Source organism: Papio anubis, chromosome 5 (assembly GCF_008728515.1).
Source record: "Papio anubis isolate 15944 chromosome 5, Panubis1.0, whole genome shotgun sequence".
NCBI lineage: Eukaryota > Metazoa > Chordata > Mammalia > Primates > Cercopithecidae > Papio > Papio anubis.
Window position 1 is genome coordinate 18756475 of NC_044980.1, and position 23131 is coordinate 18779605.

Genomic DNA, 23131 nt, shown 5'->3' on the forward strand with positions numbered 1-23131 from the left:
TAACATCTTGCAAAACAATGTCACAACCAAGATATTGACATTGATAAGAAGAACATATGAGCATTTCCATCAGCATAAGGATATCTCCTGCTGCCATGTTATGGCCACACCCACTCTCTTCATCTTTACCCTTGGACCCAACCTCTGGCAACTAATAACCTGTTCTCTATTTCTATAATTTTGTTATGGTAAAAATGCTATTTCAATGAAATTATACTTTATGGAAACTTTGTACATTGGCTCTTTTATTCACTCAGAACAATTTTCTAGAGATTCATCCAGGTTATTGCATGTATTAATTATTCATTCCTTTTCTTTGCTGAACCGTATTTCACGCTATGAATTTATCACAGTTTGCTTAATCGTTCATCTATTGAAGGATGTCTGTGTTGGTTCCAGTCTGGATTTATTAGAAATGAAACTGCTATAAATAATTTTGTACATTTGTTGTATAAACATAAAATTTCATATCTCTGTGGGAAATGCCCAAGAATATAGTTCTGAATTTTATGGTAATTGCAAATTTAATTTTTTATGAAACTGTCAAAATATGTTCCCGGGTAGCAGTGCCATTTTACACGTTCACCAATGATGCAGAAATGACCTAATTTCTCCACAATTTACCACAAAGTTTAGCTTTTATGATAGGCCTGTAGTGATATCACATTGTAGTTTTAATTTCTATTTACCCAATGTAAATAGAAATAAATTTTTAAAAAGATGTGGAATACCTTTGCATATGCTGGTTGGCTCTTTCTATGTCCTTGCCAGTAAATGTCTGTTCTTGTATTTTGCCCATTTTCAAATTGAATTTTATCTTCAGATTTTATTGTTGAGTTTTGAAACCTTTTCATAAAAACAAACTATAGGACTAAAAGTAGAAACTCTGTAGTTTGTCTTTTTATCATCTTAACAGATTTTAAGAGCAAAACTTTTAAATTTTGATGAAATTCAATTTATCACTGTTTCCTTTTATGACTCATGCTTTTGGTGTCAAGTCAAAGAATGCTTTGCCTCATCTTAGGTCCTGTGACTTTGATAGTGGTATCATATCTTTTTTTCTCTTGCTGCTTTTAATTTGCTAAAGTTTTACTTTCGTGCACTGAGGTAAATTTAGCTTTGTAGGCAGTATGCTTGGTGGTTTTGTTTCTCTTAAGTTTATTGAGTGTTTGACTTGATATTTCCATCAATTTGGAATAACTTTCAGCTATAATCATCTTAAATATTTTTTCAGTCCCATTCTTTCTCTCATATGCCTCTGAGAATTGAATAACTTGTATATTAGACTTGCATGTCCCATATGTCTCTCATCTTCTTATTTATATTTTCTTTATCTTTTCATGCTTCAACATGGCTTTTTTATTCTGACCTACTTTCCAGTTCCCTTATTTTCTCTTGCACTATGTCTAAGTTGCTGTTATTACCAACAATTGAGCTACTGTATTTTCTTAAATTTAAATTTTCCAATTCCATTATTTTCTCTTCCACTATGTCTAAGTTGCTGTTATTACCAACAATTGAGATACTGTATTTTCTTAAATTTAAATTTTCCATTAGAATGTTTAACATTTTTTTCATTAACTGTGCTTTTATAATGTATTTCAAGAACATTATGTTAGGATGTATGCATCTATTTTTAATAGAATTGAAAGAAAATTTGATAAATATTTAATAATGTATTTATACTACAAAATTACTTACTGGTTTTAAAATCATTGCATAGTAAAATACTTAAGCATATAAAATAATAATCTTAATATTTTAAGTGAATAAATTATATAAACCCTACAATGCTTTCAAATATAACTTTACTTTGTCCTCATTCATATTTATAATTTTCTCATGGGAAATGTTAAATTAATTAAGTAGAAGGCCATATCAGCCTGAGACTATCACTGTATTTTTAGCTTTTGTGTAACAAAATGCTACCTAGATTTGTTTGATGGTTAATATTGAGTGTCAACTTGATTGGACTGAAGGATGCAAAGTATTGTTCCTCAGGGGTCTGTGACGGTGTTACCAAAGGAGATTAACATTCGAGTCAGTGGACTAGGAGAGGCAGATCCACCCTCAATCTGGGTGGGCACAACCTAATCAGCTGCCAGACAGGCTAGAATAAAACAGGCAGAAGATGGAAGAGCAGACTTGTTGAGTCTTCCGGCCTTCATCTTTTTCCCGTGCTGGATGCTTCCTGACCTCGAACATCGGACTCCAGGCTCTTCAGCATTTGGATTCTTGGACTTAACACCAGTGGTTTGCCAGGGGATCTCAGTCCTTTGGCTACAGGCTGAAAGCTGCACTGTTGGCTTCCCTAATACTGAGGTTTAGGGAATCAGACTGGCTTTGTTGCTCCTTAGCTTGTACACGGTCTACTGCGGGACTTCACCTTATGATGGTGTGTGAGTCAATACTCCTTAATAAACTCCCTTTCATATATGCATCTATCCTATTAGTTCTGTCTTTCTAGAGAACTCTAACACATTATGTCAACTAAAAGAAACCTAACTTAGGAATATAATTTTAGTAAAAAATAGCTGGGTTTCAGGCAATTACAAGACAGCCAACTGGTCACTTTAGGCCCAAATAAAGCAAACACCTAGCTGTAGCCAATCAGGTCATTTCTCTACTTGGCTTCTGTGTTCAGCCTTTGAAAGCCTGTCGCTCACGATGCTGGATGGAGTTCTTTAAACTTCTTCTGATTCTGAGTGTAGCCCAATTTGTTACTCATTCTTTGCTTAAATAAACCCTTTTAAATGTATTATGTCTAGAGTTTTTTTTTATTTTAACAACAGTGAACATGAAAAAAGGTTTATGTTACAAAGCCAGCCATTCAGATATACATATCTTTTTCCCTGACAGTATTAAAAATAAATAGGTAATGATTACTTTAGCAAGCCTCACTGATTGTCCTTCATACACGAATACAAAAAAGGATGCTTCTCAGGAGTATAATTTCAGCACAGGTTTCAAAATGACTTGGCATCATTTGGGAAGGGATACTCATTCTTGTTCACTACAGATAATAATAGAGTACTTTTGACTCAGAAAGGGTATATTTTGACCTATACCCTTTCCACTTCTGGATTCATCCAAAGCAGATAGATTTTAAGGTGCTGCTCCTGGAATGCACGCCGTTCTGTAATCCCTCCCCCTTCAGTGTGGGTATGACCTGTGTCTTGGTTCTGACAAACAGAATATGGCAAATGTGTTGATGTGTCACTCACTTGATTACATTACATTATACGAGGCTGTTTTCCCTGCAGGCTTGCTCCTTTTATTTGCTTGATGAAATAACTGGACATATTGGGGAGGTTCAAATGGCAAGCAACTGCTGGTGGTATCTCAGAGATATGGGCAGCCTTGAGGAGTAAAGGAAAGTCTTGACTTTTTCAGGTCTGTATCAGAGAGAAACTGAATGCTGCCAACAGCCCTATGAACTTGGAAGAGATCCCCAAGCCTCGGGCAAGAAAACAGCCCTAGCAGACACCTTGATTAGAGTCTTGCGAGACCTCTGCAAAGACCCAGCTAAGCCATGCACAAATTTCTGATCTATAGAAACTGTGAGATAATAAATGCATTTTGTTTCAAGTTGTGGATTTTGTGTAATTGCTTATACAGCAGAAAAACAAATACACAGCCCCTTTCAGCCTCCTACTTGCTCTATTTGCTATAGGCAACCAGACTTTCAAATTGCCTTGCTTCTTTAACTAGATGCCACACGACATCCAGCCTCTTGCCCCATGTTCCAGATCCATCTTCACTCTCACCACCTTATTACTACATATACACTCTTCATGTTTTTAAAATTGAATCATCATTTAGTATCAGCATCACTCAATCATCGTTCCTGTGTCACTCCTGCAGATCCTCCAAAATAGACAGAGCTATCCCTCTGACACAATCAAATCCATCAGCCTCATTAAGAGGAAAACATTTGCTATTTCCTCCTCATTTAAAGTAGGGTTGGACATAAAGCATTCAATATCATTTTATTGGTATAATTTGTGCAGCATTCATGAATGAATTCATTTTTCTGAGTTACATTCGGATCCAAAGAAAATTCAATTGCTATGATTCTCCAAAACTTATTTGATACTTAAAATAAAGCTTTATGAAATTAGTTTCACTGAGTACAAAATTACACTGTGGGCTTTGGGAGATTATACCTAAGAATAATAAAAATAAAGCCGCTTGCATTTATTCCATTCAAATGAGGAGGAAGGAAACAATTAACTTACCTGGCCAGGCTTAGAATTTTCACAGACAACAATATCATATTCCCTGGCAAGTTCGGGTGGATTGTCGTTGACATCCAGAACTCTAATACCCACTGTGACATGGCTCAGCAAATCAGGATTATCTGCAAAATACACAGGAATGTATTTAGTATTTCGATGCACACTTTAGAGGCTCGGTTTAAAACAAATCTCTTTAATACTGCAGCTTGTCACTGGTTCCATATGCTGCAGCAGGACTTTTGGCAAACGACAACTTTATGAAGGTGCTCTTTGCTAGAACTCATTAACTTACAGGAAAATGAAAAATGAACACCATGGCATGACATGAATGCCAAAATGATATTTTGTCATATCAAGGAAATTACATGTTATCAGGAACTCGAGTGGGAGAAAGTTGTCAGAATTCATTGTATGCTGTCAGAGTCTACAGGATGAACAATTGGTTTCATCATTAATCTAAGAAAAACACAGCAGCTGGTAAAAAAATAATCACATAATCTTTAAAAAAGTCTAATGTTCAAATCTAACTAAACTCAAAGAAAACAAAAAATAAATTTATTTACACAAAGGATCATTTTCTTATGGTAGGATATATGTAGTGTGTGATGTTGAGTCATACTTGAGGAAAATAAAGAGTAATTGAAGTCAAAATTTAGTATGAGATTCACACATGAAATTGACATGTAACTCTGGGAGATATCAAAATATATTCAATACTTGCAAATCCATCTTAAACCAAGTCTTTTCATTTTTTCAGTGGGTTTATTAATTCTGAGATGTAACAAAAACGTAAATGTCTCGTTTATTTTACAAGTCAAAGCTAGAGATTCAGAATACATAATGAACAAATTAAATCTCTCTGTCTGGCTTTCTCTCTGCTAATGTATCTGCCATTCTCTGAAACAATTCAAATTTAAATTATAACAACATACTAATACATTAATAATAAGACTAGTTAAAAAGATATAACAATATTAGAAAAAAGGGAATAAATACTTATAGAGAAGTTATTCACGATGGTAAGAAAAGATATGGTTTAAAAAGTATCTTAAGTAGCTCTAATGCAAATAGAAAATCTAAGTAGCACTGTATTAAAATAACTAGAGAAAATAAATTCTTCAGTAAAAAGTTAATTTTTGTGAAGAATGAAAAAAAATGTGTCCCTGATTTTTTACTTAAACAGGTAATTACAGTCTACACATTTTTCCCTAGAAGATATAAGAAAGAGGAAATATTTCAAAATTTTTATTTATTTATTTATTTATTTATTTTGCTTGTGAAACTTTGGAACCAATACTCGACACTGCCACTCAGGACACATATGAAGTGTCATCCGCCTAAACAGAATCATAGTAAACACACTCTACTGCGTTGTTCTTGATCATTCTTGATCAATTTTGTACCAGGAATATTTGTTTAGCTCAACAATAAAAGATGGAAGAAGTACAGAAAAGAAGAAAATTTTTATAAAGATAAAATAAAAGTTATTCACAAGTTAGCGAATTAAAGGAAGGATGAAAAAGCATATACATAATCGCTCTGACTGCTATCAGCGGTCACCTCTCACTGTCCTACCTCTGCCTTGGTGCAGCTTTCCCCTGGAACTGGAACGTGTTCTCAGGCATTCCACACTTGGGCACAGGAAACTGAATCCTTCTACTTCAAAATAGACTCTTTCCATTATGATTCAATATTACTTTACAGCCCTAATGTACAATCACTATTCTGTAACAATGATTAAAAGCATAACATTTGGGATCAGGCTAATATCAGTTTTGTCTGTATACCTACTACCATTCTACGTCCTGTAGGAAACATCTTATCTTATTGAGCATGTGACTCATGACACTGCCTGCCCTGTCAGGGGCAACCGTAGCAGTTATGAAAACCAAAAGGTTAGAGTAAATTTAAAGTAATTTCTGGTGCAAATTCAATAACTGCTGTCTGTTACTAAAAGTAGGATGATGTATAAAAATGTGGCTGTGATTTCAGATAATTAGGGGTGAAAACTCACTATCGCAGCCTTCTTGCAGCCTTCTTGCAGCATTCTGGTCTTTTATGATATGAGATATTTCTATATTTGTGAACTGAAAAGTACCCATGGGTCTCTATATATTATTTCTTGTGTCCTTGGGCTAGTATTTTATCCTTTGAATGTCAATCACTCTACCTATAAAATATAAATCTGTCCATGGGATTTACAAACATTTTGCTAAGGCTAAAACTGGATAATTCTCTAAGGTCTTAAAACACTATTTCTATTATTGTTATTATAATTTTTGATTTTATGCTTTGTTTCTAGAAAACAATTTTCATATTCTTTTGACAGCAGAGTAAATAAAATACATTGAAATCATACAAACTTAAATATAAATCATATTCTCAGCACTCTTCAGGAGCAGAACTTCAAAAAGTTATTTGCTATTTATTGATGTACCTTAATTATTTAATCTGTAAGCCTATAATAAGAGTTATTTGACTTGCCAAGTTGTGTTTTTGAGAAACAATTAACGGTAACTATGTCAACTTTATAATACTGAGACTGGGAAAAAGAATGTACATTTTAATAATTTCTGAATACTAAAATAGAAACAAAGCCAAAATACATGCATGCAATTTCCAGCACAAACTATGCTATATAAAAATCATCTGTGCTTTATGCAACATTAATATAATAAGGACTCATGTCATCAGAGTGCTCCCTCTAGAGATAGCGATACAGAGAAAGTGCTATTCCAGTGCAAATGGAAGCGGTATGCTACAATACCTAGAAGATCTTTTATAACTTTGAGAAACAATAATTTTTATCCAGTGATTACTTTTGGAAAGACTGATGTGTGCATAACACTATGATGGTCTCTAGAGAACACAGGACAACAAAATATGTCATTCTTCCAGATTTCCCACTTATCGAAATTGAATGGAAAAAACAAATACTATTCTTTTCTTAAATATCATGACTTAATTGTTCAATTTACTTCTAGACCAAAGCCATTATTATTTAAATATGTGCCACTAAACAATCTAAATCATGTCTATTAGTATATGCCTACTAGAGAATTTGGTAGATTTCTAATTTGATTATTATTATTCTAAAATTAGTATTAAAAATATTTGTCAAATATATGAATAGGTTAGTGTAATATTGTAGATTATTTTCCTAAAAATATGCTTTTATTGCTTTCATTATGAAAATTCACTCAAAATGAAAAGCCTTATCTACTATTATAATAACAATTTACAGGGAATATGAACTTAAATAACCACATTTATTGCTATCTAAGTTTCATAAATGCCCATGAGAATAAAGATGGTTTATAAATTGTATTTTTGGTCTGTCTGATTGAGAGTTCTATAAAAAGATTTCCTTATAGGAAAATGTATAACTAAAATTATGCTCATTCTTTTGAATACTTTCTGTGGACTGATGCTGGAACATTTTAGCATGCTTGGTTAATGTTCTGCTTGTTAACAAATAAGTTTCCATTATTTTCTTTAATAAATATATAACAATAAGTTTTGCAAACAGGTGCTCAAATGAAAACAAATTTCCACTTAAGTGTACTTGTTTGATTTGAAATGAGAGTAGGTTTTCCATTGTAAAATCTTGCATATGAAAGTCATATTTAAGTTTTAGGTAGAAAAAGTGAGCTAAATCAATTAACACATATTATAAACTACTTTATAATATTATTACATCTACTTAAACAATAATTTATATGTAAAACTCTCACAATGCCTGGTACATGCTGGTGCCAATAATATGCCTCTTTTTCTCTTTTTTTTCTATATTATTTAAATATCAGTAAAAAAATCAAATATTGTATTCAAAATAATTTGCTATAATTTATATGAAAGATGTATATCATATATAATAAATTACTCCTCAAATATCTCTTTACGGTATCCACTTAAAAAGTTTTTAAATAAAGCATTCTGTGAATTTTATGTGATAGAAAATTTAACTAACTCTATCTGTTTAAGGTCACTTATTTCATAGGAAGGAGTATAACACATGTGTAGAAATATTTCAAAAATTACAAAGCATTTAGAAACATATCACACAAGATTTACCCCACATATTTATTCAACTTTTGTACGTTTACAATAAGTGCTCTCATTTATTACATAGTTATCATACAAATTCTAAATTGAAGTGAATTATTTAAAATGAATCTTGACTCTTTTCAATACATTATTTTGTTCCAGTTGCCTATAAATCCTCCATCAATTCCTTATATATCATTAATATTATTATCTGAGAGTCACATGAGTTAGAAGCTTTAAAATTAAAGCTGTGCCTTTGCTGTTAGGAATGAACACTTTGTTCCATTAACCAGAACTACAAAGTCAAAGTAATTTACCTCTACTTGAAAGTAATTACATTGAGATAATGTAAGAAATTTTATTGATTAAAAAGTAAATGAAAAATTGTATTCTATTCTTGTGAAAATGTCACAATTGGCCCACTCAATTATATAACAATCTACCAAATATAACATTTATTTTCCACTTTTTGTAATAATTCAGTTTGAACATGTTTTATCTATCTTAGGCTACTTGTCTATAATGCCTGTGAACTTTTCTTTCATCTTTATAGAGTATACAGGATTTATCTTGTGATGAACTGTTATGCTGTCTTTTGCACTTATAATTACAATCATATTTTTAAAGCTGCTTAGAAACTTACTAACAAAATGGATTATAAGTTTATTCTTTCTTTTTCTGGGTGTGCAATCTAATTATAATAAATTTTCCTGGCCTGATGCGGTGGCTTACGCCTGTAATCCTAACACTTTGGGAGGCCGAGGTGGGCAGATGATGAGGTCAGGAGATCGGGACCATCCTGGCTAACACGGTGAAACCCCTTCTCTACTAAACACACAAAAAAATTAGCCGGGTGTGGTGGCGGGAGCCTGTAGTCCCAGCTACTTGGGAGGCTGAGGCAGGAGAATGGCATGAACCGGGGAGGTGGAGCTTGCAGTGAGCCATGACCGCACCACTGCACTCCAGCCTGGGCAACAGCAAGACTACGTCTCAAATAATAATAATAATAAAATAAAAATAAAAATAAAAATTTCCTTATAGATAGAATCAACATCAGAAAATGCTAATTAAAGCAAAACAGCTACTATGTAAAATAATAAAAATAATGATACATATATATTTTAAATGTTTGTATAAAAATATTGAAATGCATAATTATTCATCAAACTGTAATCTGTCAATGTAGGAGTATGGACATAACTCTGAGAACAGATTTGTTGCTGCTCGGGGTTAATGCCACCATTCTTATAAAGATAACACACACTGAGTTACTTACCAAGTTATTTATGAAGTCCAAAATTGATTGATTCTAAGTGAGGGAAGAATTTGAAGATTCTTTCAAAACACTAAGCATGGCAACACTTCTACTTCTATAAAATTACCTGAGATTTTATAATTGCCTAATTGTTCTCCTTAATTGCAACATAATTTTAGCAAATCACTTTTATCAAGTCTTGGGAAACTTTCAACTTAAAGTACGTTACACAAATTCTGAATCCATTATGTGCATATATGTCATTATTTTGTTTACTATTTAAATAAACTACATAATTACAATAAGAAGTTTGACTGGTTTGGAAATAGAACTAAAAAAAAAAAAATCCACTTTGGTCAGGAAAAAGCAACTGATTAAACCTGGCCTGCCATCACAAAGGATAGTAAAATGGAACAAAATACATAAAATAGAAAATAGATAATGTGAAGAATGCTCTCTGGGAGAAGAGAGCTACATAAGCAGAACCCCAGGACTATCTCAGGCTTTGATAATACATTCATTATGACCAAGTGAGGGATATCCTAGGAAAAGAAGACTGGTTGGTTAACATTTAAAAATCAGTGAATATAATTCACTGCACACATTCAATACACACATAATAGAAGTTAACAAATATGACATAAGAAATAAAGAACACTTAGGAAGTTACAAATAGAAGGGACTTTCTCAACCTCAACACATCTATGACTATGATCACTCTTATCGGTGAATATTGAATGCTTTGTCCCAAGGATTAGAAATAGACAGAAATGTAGGGATATATGCTCCCAGAACTTCTCCTGAACACTATCTTTAGGGTTAGAGTTAGAGTAAATAGTAAAAGAAATAAAAGTTACATAAATTGCAACATAGAAAACAAATTTATCTTCTTTCAGAGCCAGAATGATTCTCTATGAAGAAAATACCATATAATATACAAAAAAATTAGAATTATTAAAACAATTTAGCAGTATCACAGGATACAAGTTCAGTATTTACATATATTTCTATAAAAATGAAAGTAAAGGAAGATTTTAACATCTAATCTATATAACATGAATAAACATGAAAACAAACATGTGAAATACTTGTATGCTGAATTCCACATATATTGCTAGGAGAAATGTTTAAATGACCTAGATAACTGAAAACATACTGTGTTTACTCACGGATAAAATGCTCGATATCGTTCATTGAGGTGTTCACACTCCCAAAGTGAAACTTAGATTCAATGTAATACGAATAAAAAATCCGACATTGTTGAATAATTTGATAAGCCGATTCTAAAAGTTATATGCAACAAAAACTGTTCTAAACGGTTTCAAACAATTTCAAAAAGAAAGAAGAAAAATGTGGGAGAACTCACACTGATTTTGTGCCATTATAAAACTACAGTAATCATAACACCGTAGCAATAGTATGTACATTGTCAGTGGTACCAATGACAGTCAAGAAATTGATAAATACATAAATGCTCAAGTGTTTATGGACAAACTAGCCATAATAATTGAGAAAATGATAGCATTTAGACAAATGGTGGATCCACTGTAAATTCATATTAAAGAAAATTGAACTTGACCCTTACCACTCATCATACATAAAATATGGCCCAAAGGAAGCCATAAATATAAATATAAAACCTCGAGGTTTAAATATATAAAACTAATAAAGGAAATTTTTGTTACCTTTTGTTTGGCAAAGAATTATTAGGAAAAAAACACAAAATATTAAAACCATAAAAGAAAAAAAGCCAACAAATTGTAATTTTCAAGAAAATGTTATTTGAAAAACTCATTAAATATAGCATTTATTAAGAAAATGAAAAGATAAGACACAAATAAGTGAATATATTCCAAACATGTACATCTAATTAACTCATATGTCCACATACGTTAAAATCTCAAAAACAAACAATAAAAATCTAAACAAGTTTATAAAATTTTGCAAAATCCTGAATAGGAAATCCACCAAAGAAGAAAATACAGATTGCACATGAAAATATTTTCAACATCACTTCTCTGTGGTGAAATGCAAATAAAAACAACAAAAAGTTGTCACCACATACTTATTAGAATGAGGGGAAAAAATACCTTGGCAACATATGTGAAGGACGTGAAGCAACTGCTGATAGTAATGCAAAGCTGTATAGCCAGTTTGGAAAGCAATTTGGCATATTTCCATAAACTTGAACATGATATTTTGTTTAACAATCCCACACTTAGCCATTTACCCAAGACAAGTTAAAATGTATGTACACACACACACACACACACAAATTGGGCTGGGCACGGTGGCTCACAACTACAATCACAGCACTTTGGGAGGCCGGTGGAGGTGGATCAGCTGAGGTCAGGAGTTCGAGACCAGTCTGGCCAACATGGTGAAACCCCGTCTCTACTAAAAATATATATATAAATTAGCCAAGCATGGCTTCTTGAAAAGAGTAACTCATAAGCTTGACTCATTAACGCAAAAGCTTCCTGAAAAGAATGCCTCAAAGGAGCCCACAGTGTCTACTTGTCATTCTCATTACATTTGAAAAAGGTAAAACTATAAGTAGTTACCAGGACTTGGAGGTGAGGGAAAAAAAATCACTTCAAATTTAACTTTTGTGGATGAAGGTTGTGGAAAGTGACTAGATGCCTCTGCAAAATTCATTATGCTTTACACATAAAAATGGTAATTTTACTATGTAAATTGCTCCCCATGAAACTTGACTTGTTAACAAGAGTGATATATTTTGAGGCATTAAATTTGTAGCCAGTGGTTTCTTTTTTCTGTCATTTTCTTAAATAGGCTTCTCTTTGACAAAATTTTTCCAATGCATCATTCTAACAAATTTCTTTAAAATGAACTTTTAGTAACAACATAAACTTTATTAATGTATTGCTTCTATTGAAATAATAAATACTATAAATTATTGAGAATATTCCTCATCTATGCTTGTCACTGGGTTGTTGACATCAAGGTGATGTGAAGCAATAGTTAAGAAATTAAAAAAAAGAGCGAAAAAAAAGATAATCAAAGAACCTTCAGTCAAAGAGACTGGTGTTTCCTGATTAAGTATTGTAACATTTGCAATTTACTTTCAAATAGTTCCAATAAGACAAAATCACAAAATTTAAAAGGCAGGAGCAATAAGTTATTGTTGTACTATTCTTTTTCTACTTGAATATTTTCATCATAAAAATTGTAAAAAAAAAAAAACACCAAAAACTGGTGTCTTTAATAAAATAGCACAAACCAAAAAAAAAAGAAGTGCCTTATACATAATATCTGATGATTAACATTTTTATATTTTCATTTCCTCTATCCAGAACTAAGGTAAAAACAGAAGACATTCCTTATTTTAACTTTCGACAACATAATCATATATGTGTGAGTGCCTGGGTTTGTATCTTGGTTCACTCATTATGAGTGTCATATTTTCATTTATTTGGGAGTATTTGATTTGACTTAGTAGTATGTAGTGTCACTTATGATTTAAAAGGCACATTATGACAGGTGGGTGAATAACAAGAAGGCTAAGTTTAGGACCCAAACACAAAGGAAGCTAAGGTTAGGATCCAAAGAAAGCTATTAAAATATCCCAGGTAAGGGGTGAAAGTTGTTTGAAGTGGAGTAGAAATGAGACAAACGATAAGAAATTGTTGACTTATAAATAGTTTTTAAAGGTATAGCTGACAAAAGTTTCTAGTGGATTGGATGTGGAACATGAGAGAGAAGAGAAAAATGGCTGCATGCTTTATATAAGCAAGCTAAAGACTACTGTCATCATTCCAAAGATAGATAAGACATCTGAAGAAGATTGAAGGAGAAATCGGATTTTACAGAGATTTACTTGCAGCGTGTCAAGTTTGAGACCTTCAGGAGCAGATATTAAAGTGGCTAATATGGAATGCAGGGGAAAATAACATTGCAGCTGCAGATTAAAATTTGAGAGTTATGAAATCTACGAGGCTGAATGAAATCACCATCGCAACAACTCAAGATACATTTGAAGTCTAAAATTTGGGGTCCCACAACTCAATAAGTAGAGAAGTGAGGAGGGACTAAACAGCATGCAGAAAGAAGAGCCAAAGAAGGATGGAGTTAATCAAAAGGATATTATGTCCTTAAGCCAAAGAAAGAGTCTTTTTCTTGAAAGAGTTGTTAATCATATCAAATATTGATGCTTCGTTGAGTAGAGGAATGAGAATTAGGCTTTGGATTCTGCGACATGGAGGTTGAAAATGATTGTGCTGAAGTATCGAAGTCAAGAGTCTTGTTAGAATCGATTTAAAACAGCATGGAAGAAAAGAGTACAAACTGTAAACAGAGTAAATTATTTCAAGGAGTTTTTCAGTCAAAAGAATGAGATAACAGTTGTACTTGGAGGAGAATATTAGATCAAGAGATGTTTTCAGCTTTTGTTGTTTTGTTTGCTTTGCATGAATTAATTTTATTTTCAGATAGAAAATAAAGCTTGTTTTTGAGGACAGGGGAATCATGCTTTAGACAGTGAAAAATGAGAATTCAGGAAAGAAGATGAAATAGAAAGAGCATTGTCTCACAGCAAACAAGAAAGAACAGTATAAGGTCATGAGAAGGAGTGGCCAGAGACTTGGCATGAACAGTGCATTTCAGGAACCTGAAGAAAGCCATATTTACAGATATCAACATCTACTAGCTAGGTTGATAGATAGGATGGCAGAGGAATATGAAAACCCTTTTCTGATTGTTCTTATTTTATAAGTTTTTGGAGAAGCAATGTTATCTTATACAATACACATAAGGAAATTGGAAGAGGTATTAGAAATTCAACAAAAAGAAACCTATAAAATAAATATCTAGCAATGCTGTATAAAATTATTTGAGTGGTTTGGTTTCTTTTGAATAAAGAAACTTGTTCTAATTGTCTTACAATGTGACACTAACACTGGGATATTGCAATTAACAAATCGTCAAATGTATTCACACATTAAGTAAATGTGGTGGATATTGTGATTGTCTCATGAAATTGCTCCTTATTATGTAGAATCTAAAAAGGTTTGAAAGGAGTTAACCATGAGTAATAATAAAAATATGGGCCTGATGGTCCTGAGTCAGTGTCCACATGCCTTTCATTTTGCCACAATAATTTATCCATGTATGGACAAATTTCATGTATTAAATACATTTGTTAAGGCAGTGAAAGGAGATTAATACAAAAAACAAAAAACCAAAACACAAAAATCCAAAAGCAGCAACATTTTTAATGGCTACGTAAAATGACAATTTATCTCCCCAGGTTGTGAATGAGAATGCATGAACCCAACTTTGGCATCACTCATCTTATTACCATGTTACAAGTTAACATACAGTTTGTTACTTCTTACTATAATATAGCAACACGAAGGATAAAGGAGATGTTAAAAAAATTCAGAAAATGAAAAATCAGGGAGAATTGGAGACAGAGAACTGATAAAAGCAAACTCAGAGCTTAATTTACCTACGAACTTTACAGATACATGAGCCAATAAATCTCTTTTAAATTTGAGAACAAATTGAATTATTTTTTCCTTGTGTGCTTTTTTACATATAAGTGAAAACATTCGAACAAATTCTGGCAGCCACCTCCAAGGCAACACCAATTATTCCAGCCTGTATTCATATCCTTGTATAATGACTTTCCATATCTAATAAGGTTTTCCATATTTAATGTTATTAAATACAATATTGCAGAAGTAACAATGTGCAATTTCTGAGGCTAGGTCATAAAGAAGATGGTTACCTTCAGGTCACTCATTCTCGGGTAACTCACTCTGAGTTGGCCAGCTGCCATGGCAATCAAGACACTCACCAGTCCTATGGAGGAGTCCGTGACATGAAAAACCAAGTTCGTTGCCAAAAACCAGCACCAACTTGCTAGCTATGTAAGTGAGACATGTTGGAAGTGTCTCCCCCAGGTCCAGTCACATTTTGAAATAATTACAGTGCTAATCAAAATCTGGGTGACAACCTCTGAACCTGAATCACCCATGTAAGCTGTTCCTTTATTACTGACCCAAAGAAACTGTGTAACACACTATAGTTTATTAATGTTTTATGTTACTACATTATGAAGCAATCTGTTACATGGCAATGGATTGATACCTATATGTATACACAACATTTCTAAAAAGCATTTTGTTTGATTACTTTTGATTATTGGTTAAGGCAATACTGACTTCTTTCTGTGCTATTCCCTTTGTGTGCTAAGAAAAAGTGCCAATTAGGATCTCTTTGTGTGCTAAGGGAAATTGCTAATACAATCACATTTGTGGAAGACAAATTGCATACATAAAAATAAGCACATTGACAATAACAAAATAATGTTTATAAACTACAGGGACTTAAAAATACTCACTCTGAGGTAATGGGTTTTTATATTGTTAGATGCAGCTGCTAACCAAAAATAATTTCATATTAAGGGCAGCAAGGAATACAATCACAAACACTACATTTCATTTCTATCATCTGACATTAACAGTTGGATTCCATTTGAAATTTGTGGATTCTAGTCTTTCAATATGTTTGCATGAGAGTTGAGAAAAAAGTAACTAAAAAGAGTCAATGAATAAAGAAAACACAAACATTGGTTTGTGGACTGTTATGTATGTAATCTTCATAAAGACAAAGTGAAAAAGACAGCTGAAGCAATGCATACAATATGCACTTTTTGTTGTTTCACTTGTAAATTCCGGAAATAGCAGAAGCTTTCAGACACGTTGAAAGTTTTAATAAAGTATAATCTCCCAAACTTTGGCTCTTTTGGAAGTTTATCTGTTATACAAGCAATGAATGCTTAGAGTTTCCTTTTGGTGAATTGATCAGGTCAAAGAAATTTTTACATTTAGTGCATAGAACAAGGTTAAACAGGATATTTGCATTAAACGAAGAATAAACTGTGTAGTGAATCATGAAGTTGTTAAGCTGGTATGATGGGTAGAGAAATTAGGAGCAAAATATATTTATGTATTTAACACAATTTACTAACCACGTTCTGTATACCAAGACATTCACTAAGTATTTGATAATACTATGATGAACAAAGATAAATTAGACCAGATTTCTAAACTTGACATGGTTACAAGCCCATAGAGGTGAAAAAAATACTATAATGAAATGTGGTAAGTGCTATACTTAATGCATGCACAACGTTTACCTGTGGAAGAAAAGAAACTGTATATTTGTCTAGGTTGTTGCTAACAAATTTTACAGATGTGACATTTTAAACAGTTCTTATAAGTAAGTAACTTTGTAAAGCAGAGCAAAATGAAAACAGGTCACTGAGAGATGAAAGGATTATGAAATTATTGAAAAACCCTGGCCTGTGTGGGGACTATGACTAAAAACACAATACACATTTTTCAGAGGATTAAGCTGAAAACAGAGAGGGCTGAGTCTTGTTAAGGAAATCCATCCACGTGGAGTTTATTTCTTAGACCATCAAGAAACGTTTATGTGTCTCTGCGCATGTGTTTGTCATAGGATTGGAACTAAATGGAGCTACGATTTAAATCGAATTGTGGTTAGAAACAATGTTTCTTAACCTTAACCTTAACTTTACATTAGATTCATATAGGGCGATGGTCCTTACACTTTAGCATGAATGAGACACACATGGAAGGCCTGACAGAACCAGGGTTTCTGGGCCTCAACCACAGAGTGTCGGATTCACTAGATTTGGGCCGAGGCCTGAAGATCTGCATTATTAGTTCCCATGGAACACACTTTGAGAGCTACCAGTTTGGAATGTAAGATGCTGAGGACCTTCTTCAGGAAAAATGAATCTCAGAATCTCAGATAAGCAGTGGGTATAGCACTCGAGGGGATTCAAAAACATAATGTGTAGTTAGGTTTGAGATCCAGATATTGCGAAATATCACTCAGATAACGTTGTGAATGATGCAGTATATGGTACCATGATGGTTAATTTTATGTGTCAACTTACCTGAGTCATGCAGTGCTCAGATTTATATAGTCACACATTATTCTAGGTGTTTTGGAATGAGATTAGCATTAGCATTGGGAGACTGAGTAAAGCAGATGGTCTTTCATATTGTTGGTGGGCCTCATTCAATCAGTTGAAGGCCTGACTAGAACCAAATTACTTCCCCCCAATGACAGAGAATTCTCCTGCTTCACAGCTTTGCATGAGCTTTTCCTGGCTCTATAGCAGTCTGCCTGCCTTCGGACTCAAAGTGGGATAGAGTGCAGATTTGGGATTTGTCAGCTTCCATAATCACGTGAGCCAAATTTTTGTAATAAATCTTTCTGTTCCCCCTCTCTCTTTCTCTCTCTCTTTCTCTATCAGTCTATTTCCATATCTCAATATATGTACATATATATGTGTCTGTGTGTGTGCACACACACATTACACACACACACACACACATATCCTCCCTATCACTCTGTTTCTCTGGAGAATCCTAATACACAAATTCAGACACATTTGGAATCAGAAGAGAATATGCAGGGCAACCTTTACTCATCCCTCAACTCAAGACTAAATCCATGCATTATCCTCTCTATGACACCTTCACTGATCCCCTTAGAGTGATTAAACTACCGTTTTGTAGCCCCTAAAAAACCTCTCTTATCCCTAAAAATCCTGTTTCCGCAGTAATTTTCCAAAATGCAATTATCTACTTACCTTGTCTTATGAATTACACTCAAAAGCCTCAAAGGCAAAATAATATTCTCAATATACCTAGTGTCTAAAATACCACACTGCCTAGCAAGTATCATTTATTAATATATTCTGCATGAGTTAATTGAAAGATATTTTAGGATAAAGATGATAAAGTACCCAACACCAAAATACTGGAATGGGAGCTAATATATAGAAAATTGTAAGAGGTAAAAGAAAGATGAACATAGTCAAATGTCACCAAGAAATGAGGGAAAGATGAAAGGTAAAAAGTACTGATAGGTTTTGGTTATTAGGCAGTCATTGATGCCTTATTTGTAGGTCCTAACAAAGAGTTGAGATGGAAATATGCGTAATATGCATTATACCAGGGACGCATAAAGGGAAAATTGAGTGATAGTATGTAAGTTTGAAGGAAAGTTTATTATCCAGTAAGAATCTCATAGCCATTGGAGAAGAGCTCATCCCAGCTGGCACATGATCTCAGCCTTTTGAGACCTTAAGTAGAGAACTCAGTTGAGCCCACCTGAATTTCTGACCTACAGAAATATTATTATTATCTGTTACACAACAATAGAAAACTAATTCAAATTACCAAACAGCTGTATTATAGATTGCATAGAGGGAAGGTGGTGTTACCCACCGCAGAAACGTTCTGTAGGTCTTTATTTGGAAAGTACTTTTCCCCAAATACAGTGATATATGATGAGAATACAACACTTTCTAGGTCTCTGACCATAGACAATATCTTGAATTTATCATCCTCATAATGTTATCTTTACAATTCTAAAAGTTAATTTCCTTCACAATATGAATTTCAAAAATAAATAACAAAATAAACCTTAGTGAGTTAAAATAACCTGACCAATGATTGGGCTCAGCAAACATCAGCTTCCCTAAAGGGTCATATTAGAATAAGTACAGATTTAGGAACTGGAATATTTATATTGGTATCTTGTATGACCCTGAAACAAGGCCTGCTCACAAGAAGGAAGAAGCACTGTTTTTTCCTTGCCCTCATTCCTTCCTAGATACTGCTGCAATGCCTCACCTGCCCAGAGCAGGCACCCTTCTCTTGTTGACATAAACCCCTAGGTAGGCTAAAAAAAATACTTACAAACATTCACTACTGAATGTCACTTCACAAAACAAGTGGCTCTTCAGAACCTGTACATTAAGAAGATTTTTAAAAATACAACTTGAAAAAGTATCAGCTACCCTTCCAAAACAGAATATATCAGAAAATACTTGGGTAACGTGGCTGATGTTGAGGTTAAGGTTGACAAACAATTGTACCTGGCAATGTTCCTGATGACATTAACAGGCAATTAAGCCAAGTAATCAGTGCATGCATTTCATTTCTAAATACAGTCTCCCAACATGGCTATAAAATCTTTACTAGTGCTCTTTCTTTCTATACACCTATTTATGATTAGAATTAAATTATATTTTAGTAATGCTCATTGAGGTGTTCTCCAAGGTTGTTTTATTACCATCTAAAAACTCAGAAAATTACAATTTTGTACTACTTTACTTAGTAGATATAGATCAACTCAAACCCCATATAAAGTATTGCACATAATAAAAATATACCTATATTTTGCCAAGTAAATATATAATCAGGACATTACTTAGTAAAAACAGGCATTTATTTTGGTGATGATTGCAAATAACATAATTTTTATGAATGCATGAACTCATATATATTCATAAATTACATTCTACTTAATGTAAATATTATTTGGAGTGAGGTAGTGAATAAAAATTAATCTAAAGCATGGCTTCTGATTGAAATGCTTCGGGAGTTGATTCTCTTTTCTGAAGAAGTAGCTCAACACCCTTCTGTTAGTCTGTTCTCATGCTGCTAATAAAGACACATCTGAAGCTGGGGAGGCCTCACAGTCATGGCGGAAGGCAAATGAGAAGCAAAGTCACATCTTACGTGGCAGCAGGCAAGAGGAAGTGTGTGCAGAACACCCTTTTATAAAACTATCAGATTTCACGAGACTTATTCACTATGATGAGAACAGCATGGAAAAGACGAGCTCCATGATTCAATTACCTGCCACCTGCTCCCTTCCACAACACGTGGAAATTACAGCAGCTATAATTAAAGATGAGATTTGTGTGGGGACACAGCCAAAGCATATTATTCCACTCCTGGTCCCTCCCACAACTCATGTCATCACATTTCATAGCCAATCATGTCTTCCCAACGATCCTCCAAAGTCTTAACTTATTTCAGCATTAACTCAAAAGTTCACAGTCCAAAGTCTCATCTGAGACAAGGCAAGTCCCTTCTGCTTATAAGCCTGGAAAATCAAAAGCAAATTAGTGACTTCCTAGACACAATGGGGATCCAGGCATTAAGTAAGTAAATATAGCCATTCCAAATGGGAAAAATTGGCCAAAACGAAGGGGCTACAGGCCCCATGTAAGTCTGAAATCCAGCGGGGCAGTCAAGTCTTAAAGTTCCAAAATTATCTCCTTTGACTCCACGTCTCACATCCAGATCATGTTGATGCAAAAGGTGGGCTCCCATGGGCTTGGGCAGGTCCACCCCTGTGGCTTTGCAGGGTACAAGACCCCTCCCAGCTGTTTTAAGGGCTGGCGTTGAGTGTCTGTGGCTTTTTAAGGTGCGCAGTGTAACCTGTCAGAGGATTTACCATTCTGGGGTTTGGAGGATGTTGGCCATCTTCTCATAGCTCCACTAGGCAGTGCCCCAGTGGAAACTCTGTGTGGGGGCTTGCACCCTACATTTCCCTTCTGTACTGCCTTGGCAGAGGTTCTCCATGAGGACCCACCCCAGCAGCAAACTTCTGTCTGGATGTCTAATGGTTTCCATATATTCTCTGAAATCTAGGAGGAGGTTCCCAAACCTCAGTTCTTGATTTCTATGTACCCTCAGGCTCAACACCATGTGCAAGATGCCAAGGCTTAGGGCTTGCACCCTATGAAGTCACTGCCCAAGCTATACCTTGGTCCTTTTTGTGCCACAGCTGGTGCGACTGGGATGCAGGGCACCAAGTACCTAGGCTACACACAGCAGGGGACCCTGACCCAGCCGGTGCAAGTCTCTGGGTCTGTGATGGGAGGGTCAGCTGTGAAGATCTCTGACATGCCTTGGAGACATTTTCCCCATTGTCTAGGTTTTTAACATTTGGCTCCTTGTTACTTATGCAAATTTCTGCAGCAGGCTTGAATTTCTCCCAAGTAAATGGGTTTTTCTTTTCTATCTCATCATCAAGCTGTAAATTTTCCAAACTTTTATGCTCTGCTTCCTCTTGAACTCTTTGTCGCTTAGAGATTTCTTCCACCAGATACCTCAAATCATCTCTGTCCAGTTCAAAGTTCCACAGATCTCTAGGGCAGAGGCAAAAAGCTGCTAGTCTCTGTTAAAGCACATTAAGAGTCACCTTTGCTCCAATTTCCAAAAAGTTCCTTATCTCCATCTGAGATCACAACAACCTGAACTTTATTGTTTATATCACTATAAGCACTTTGGTCAAAGCCATTCAACAAGTTTTTAGGAAGTTCCAAACTTTCCTACATCTTCCTGTCTTCCGAGCACTCTCAGTATCTAGGAAGTTCCAAACTTCCCCACTTTTTTTAATCTTCTTCTGAGCCCTCCAAACTGTTTCAACCTCTGACTGTTACCTGATTCCAAAGTCACTTCCACATTTTCAAGTATCTTTACAGCACTACCCCACTCTGTTGGTATCAATTTACTGTATTAGTCTGTTTTCACACTACTGATAAAGACATACCTGAGAATGGGTAATTTACAAAGGAAAAAGGTTTAATGCACTTAGTTTCACATGGCTGGGAAGGCCTCACAATCATGAAAGAAGGCAAAGGAGAAGCAAAGTCACATATTACATGGGGGCAGGCAAGAGACAGAGTGTGCAGGGGAACTCCCCTTCATAATGCCATCAGATCTCCTGAGATTTATTCGCTATCATGAGAACAGCATGGGAAAGACCGGCCCCCATGATTCAATTACCTCCCACTGGGTCCCTCCGATGACATGTGGGAATTGTGTGAGCTACATCTCAAGATGAGATATGGGTGAGGACACAATCAAACCATTTCAGCCCTCATAATTTTTTTCTTGGATATATTTTTCCATTCATCCCTTTATTTCTTAACTAATTTTTAATGAGTCCTTATTATTTAATCACCATTTAATTTGTTCTTATGTTACTAAGGATCCACGATTGCTAACATCTGGCTATCTTGAAGACGAAAATAACCAGAAGTGATTGCAATTGAACTCACTCATGGATTCTTTAGAGCACCCCTTTAAAATGAATTAGTGAAAAGTTACTTTTACAGAGATATTATGTTGAAAAACCAATCCAAATGAAAGTCACTTGAGCTAATTTTGTAGACACCAAAATCCAAGTAGAATAAAAAACACTGAAATAGCCTCATGATTGCTATATAATTAAGGGCAATAGAAGCATGCATAAACTACAGTGCAATACCACCTCACACCACTAGAATGGCTATAATAAAAAGACAGATAGGAATATATGTTGGTGGAAATATGAAGAAATTGGAATATTGCTGTCGGAAATGTAAAACAGTGCATCCACTCTGGAAGACAATCTGCCAGTTCATCAAATGGCTACACACAGAATTACCGTATGAGTTACCCGCAATTTCACTCCTAGGCATATACTCAAGAGAAATGGATAAACATTTAACACACCATACTCATTCACACCAATGCCTGTCAGCAAAGGACTACTTATTACATGATTCTAGGATATAAAAAATGGAAACCAGATGAATGTTTGTCAAGTAAAGAATGGATAAATATGTGATACATCAATACAATAGAACAATTTTGGCAATAAAAAATTAAGTACTGATGACACATACTATAATATGGATAAACATTTAACACACCATGCTCAATGACACGAACCTGTC

At 34.3% G+C, this 23131-nt stretch overlaps 1 protein-coding gene across 10 annotated transcripts in view; it reads right to left on the reverse strand.

The window, feature by feature from the left end:
• Positions 1-23131, reverse strand: part of CDH18 (cadherin 18) — a 1104333-nt gene that overhangs the window by 52423 nt on the left and 1028779 nt on the right. For all 10 annotated transcript variants that reach the window (XM_017959458.3, XM_017959453.3, XM_021940114.2 and 7 more), the window contains one exon: positions 4239-4360. In XM_017959458.3, the coding sequence (XP_017814947.2) occupies positions 4239-4360 (122 nt within the window). The remainder of the gene's footprint in view (positions 1-4238; positions 4361-23131) is intronic.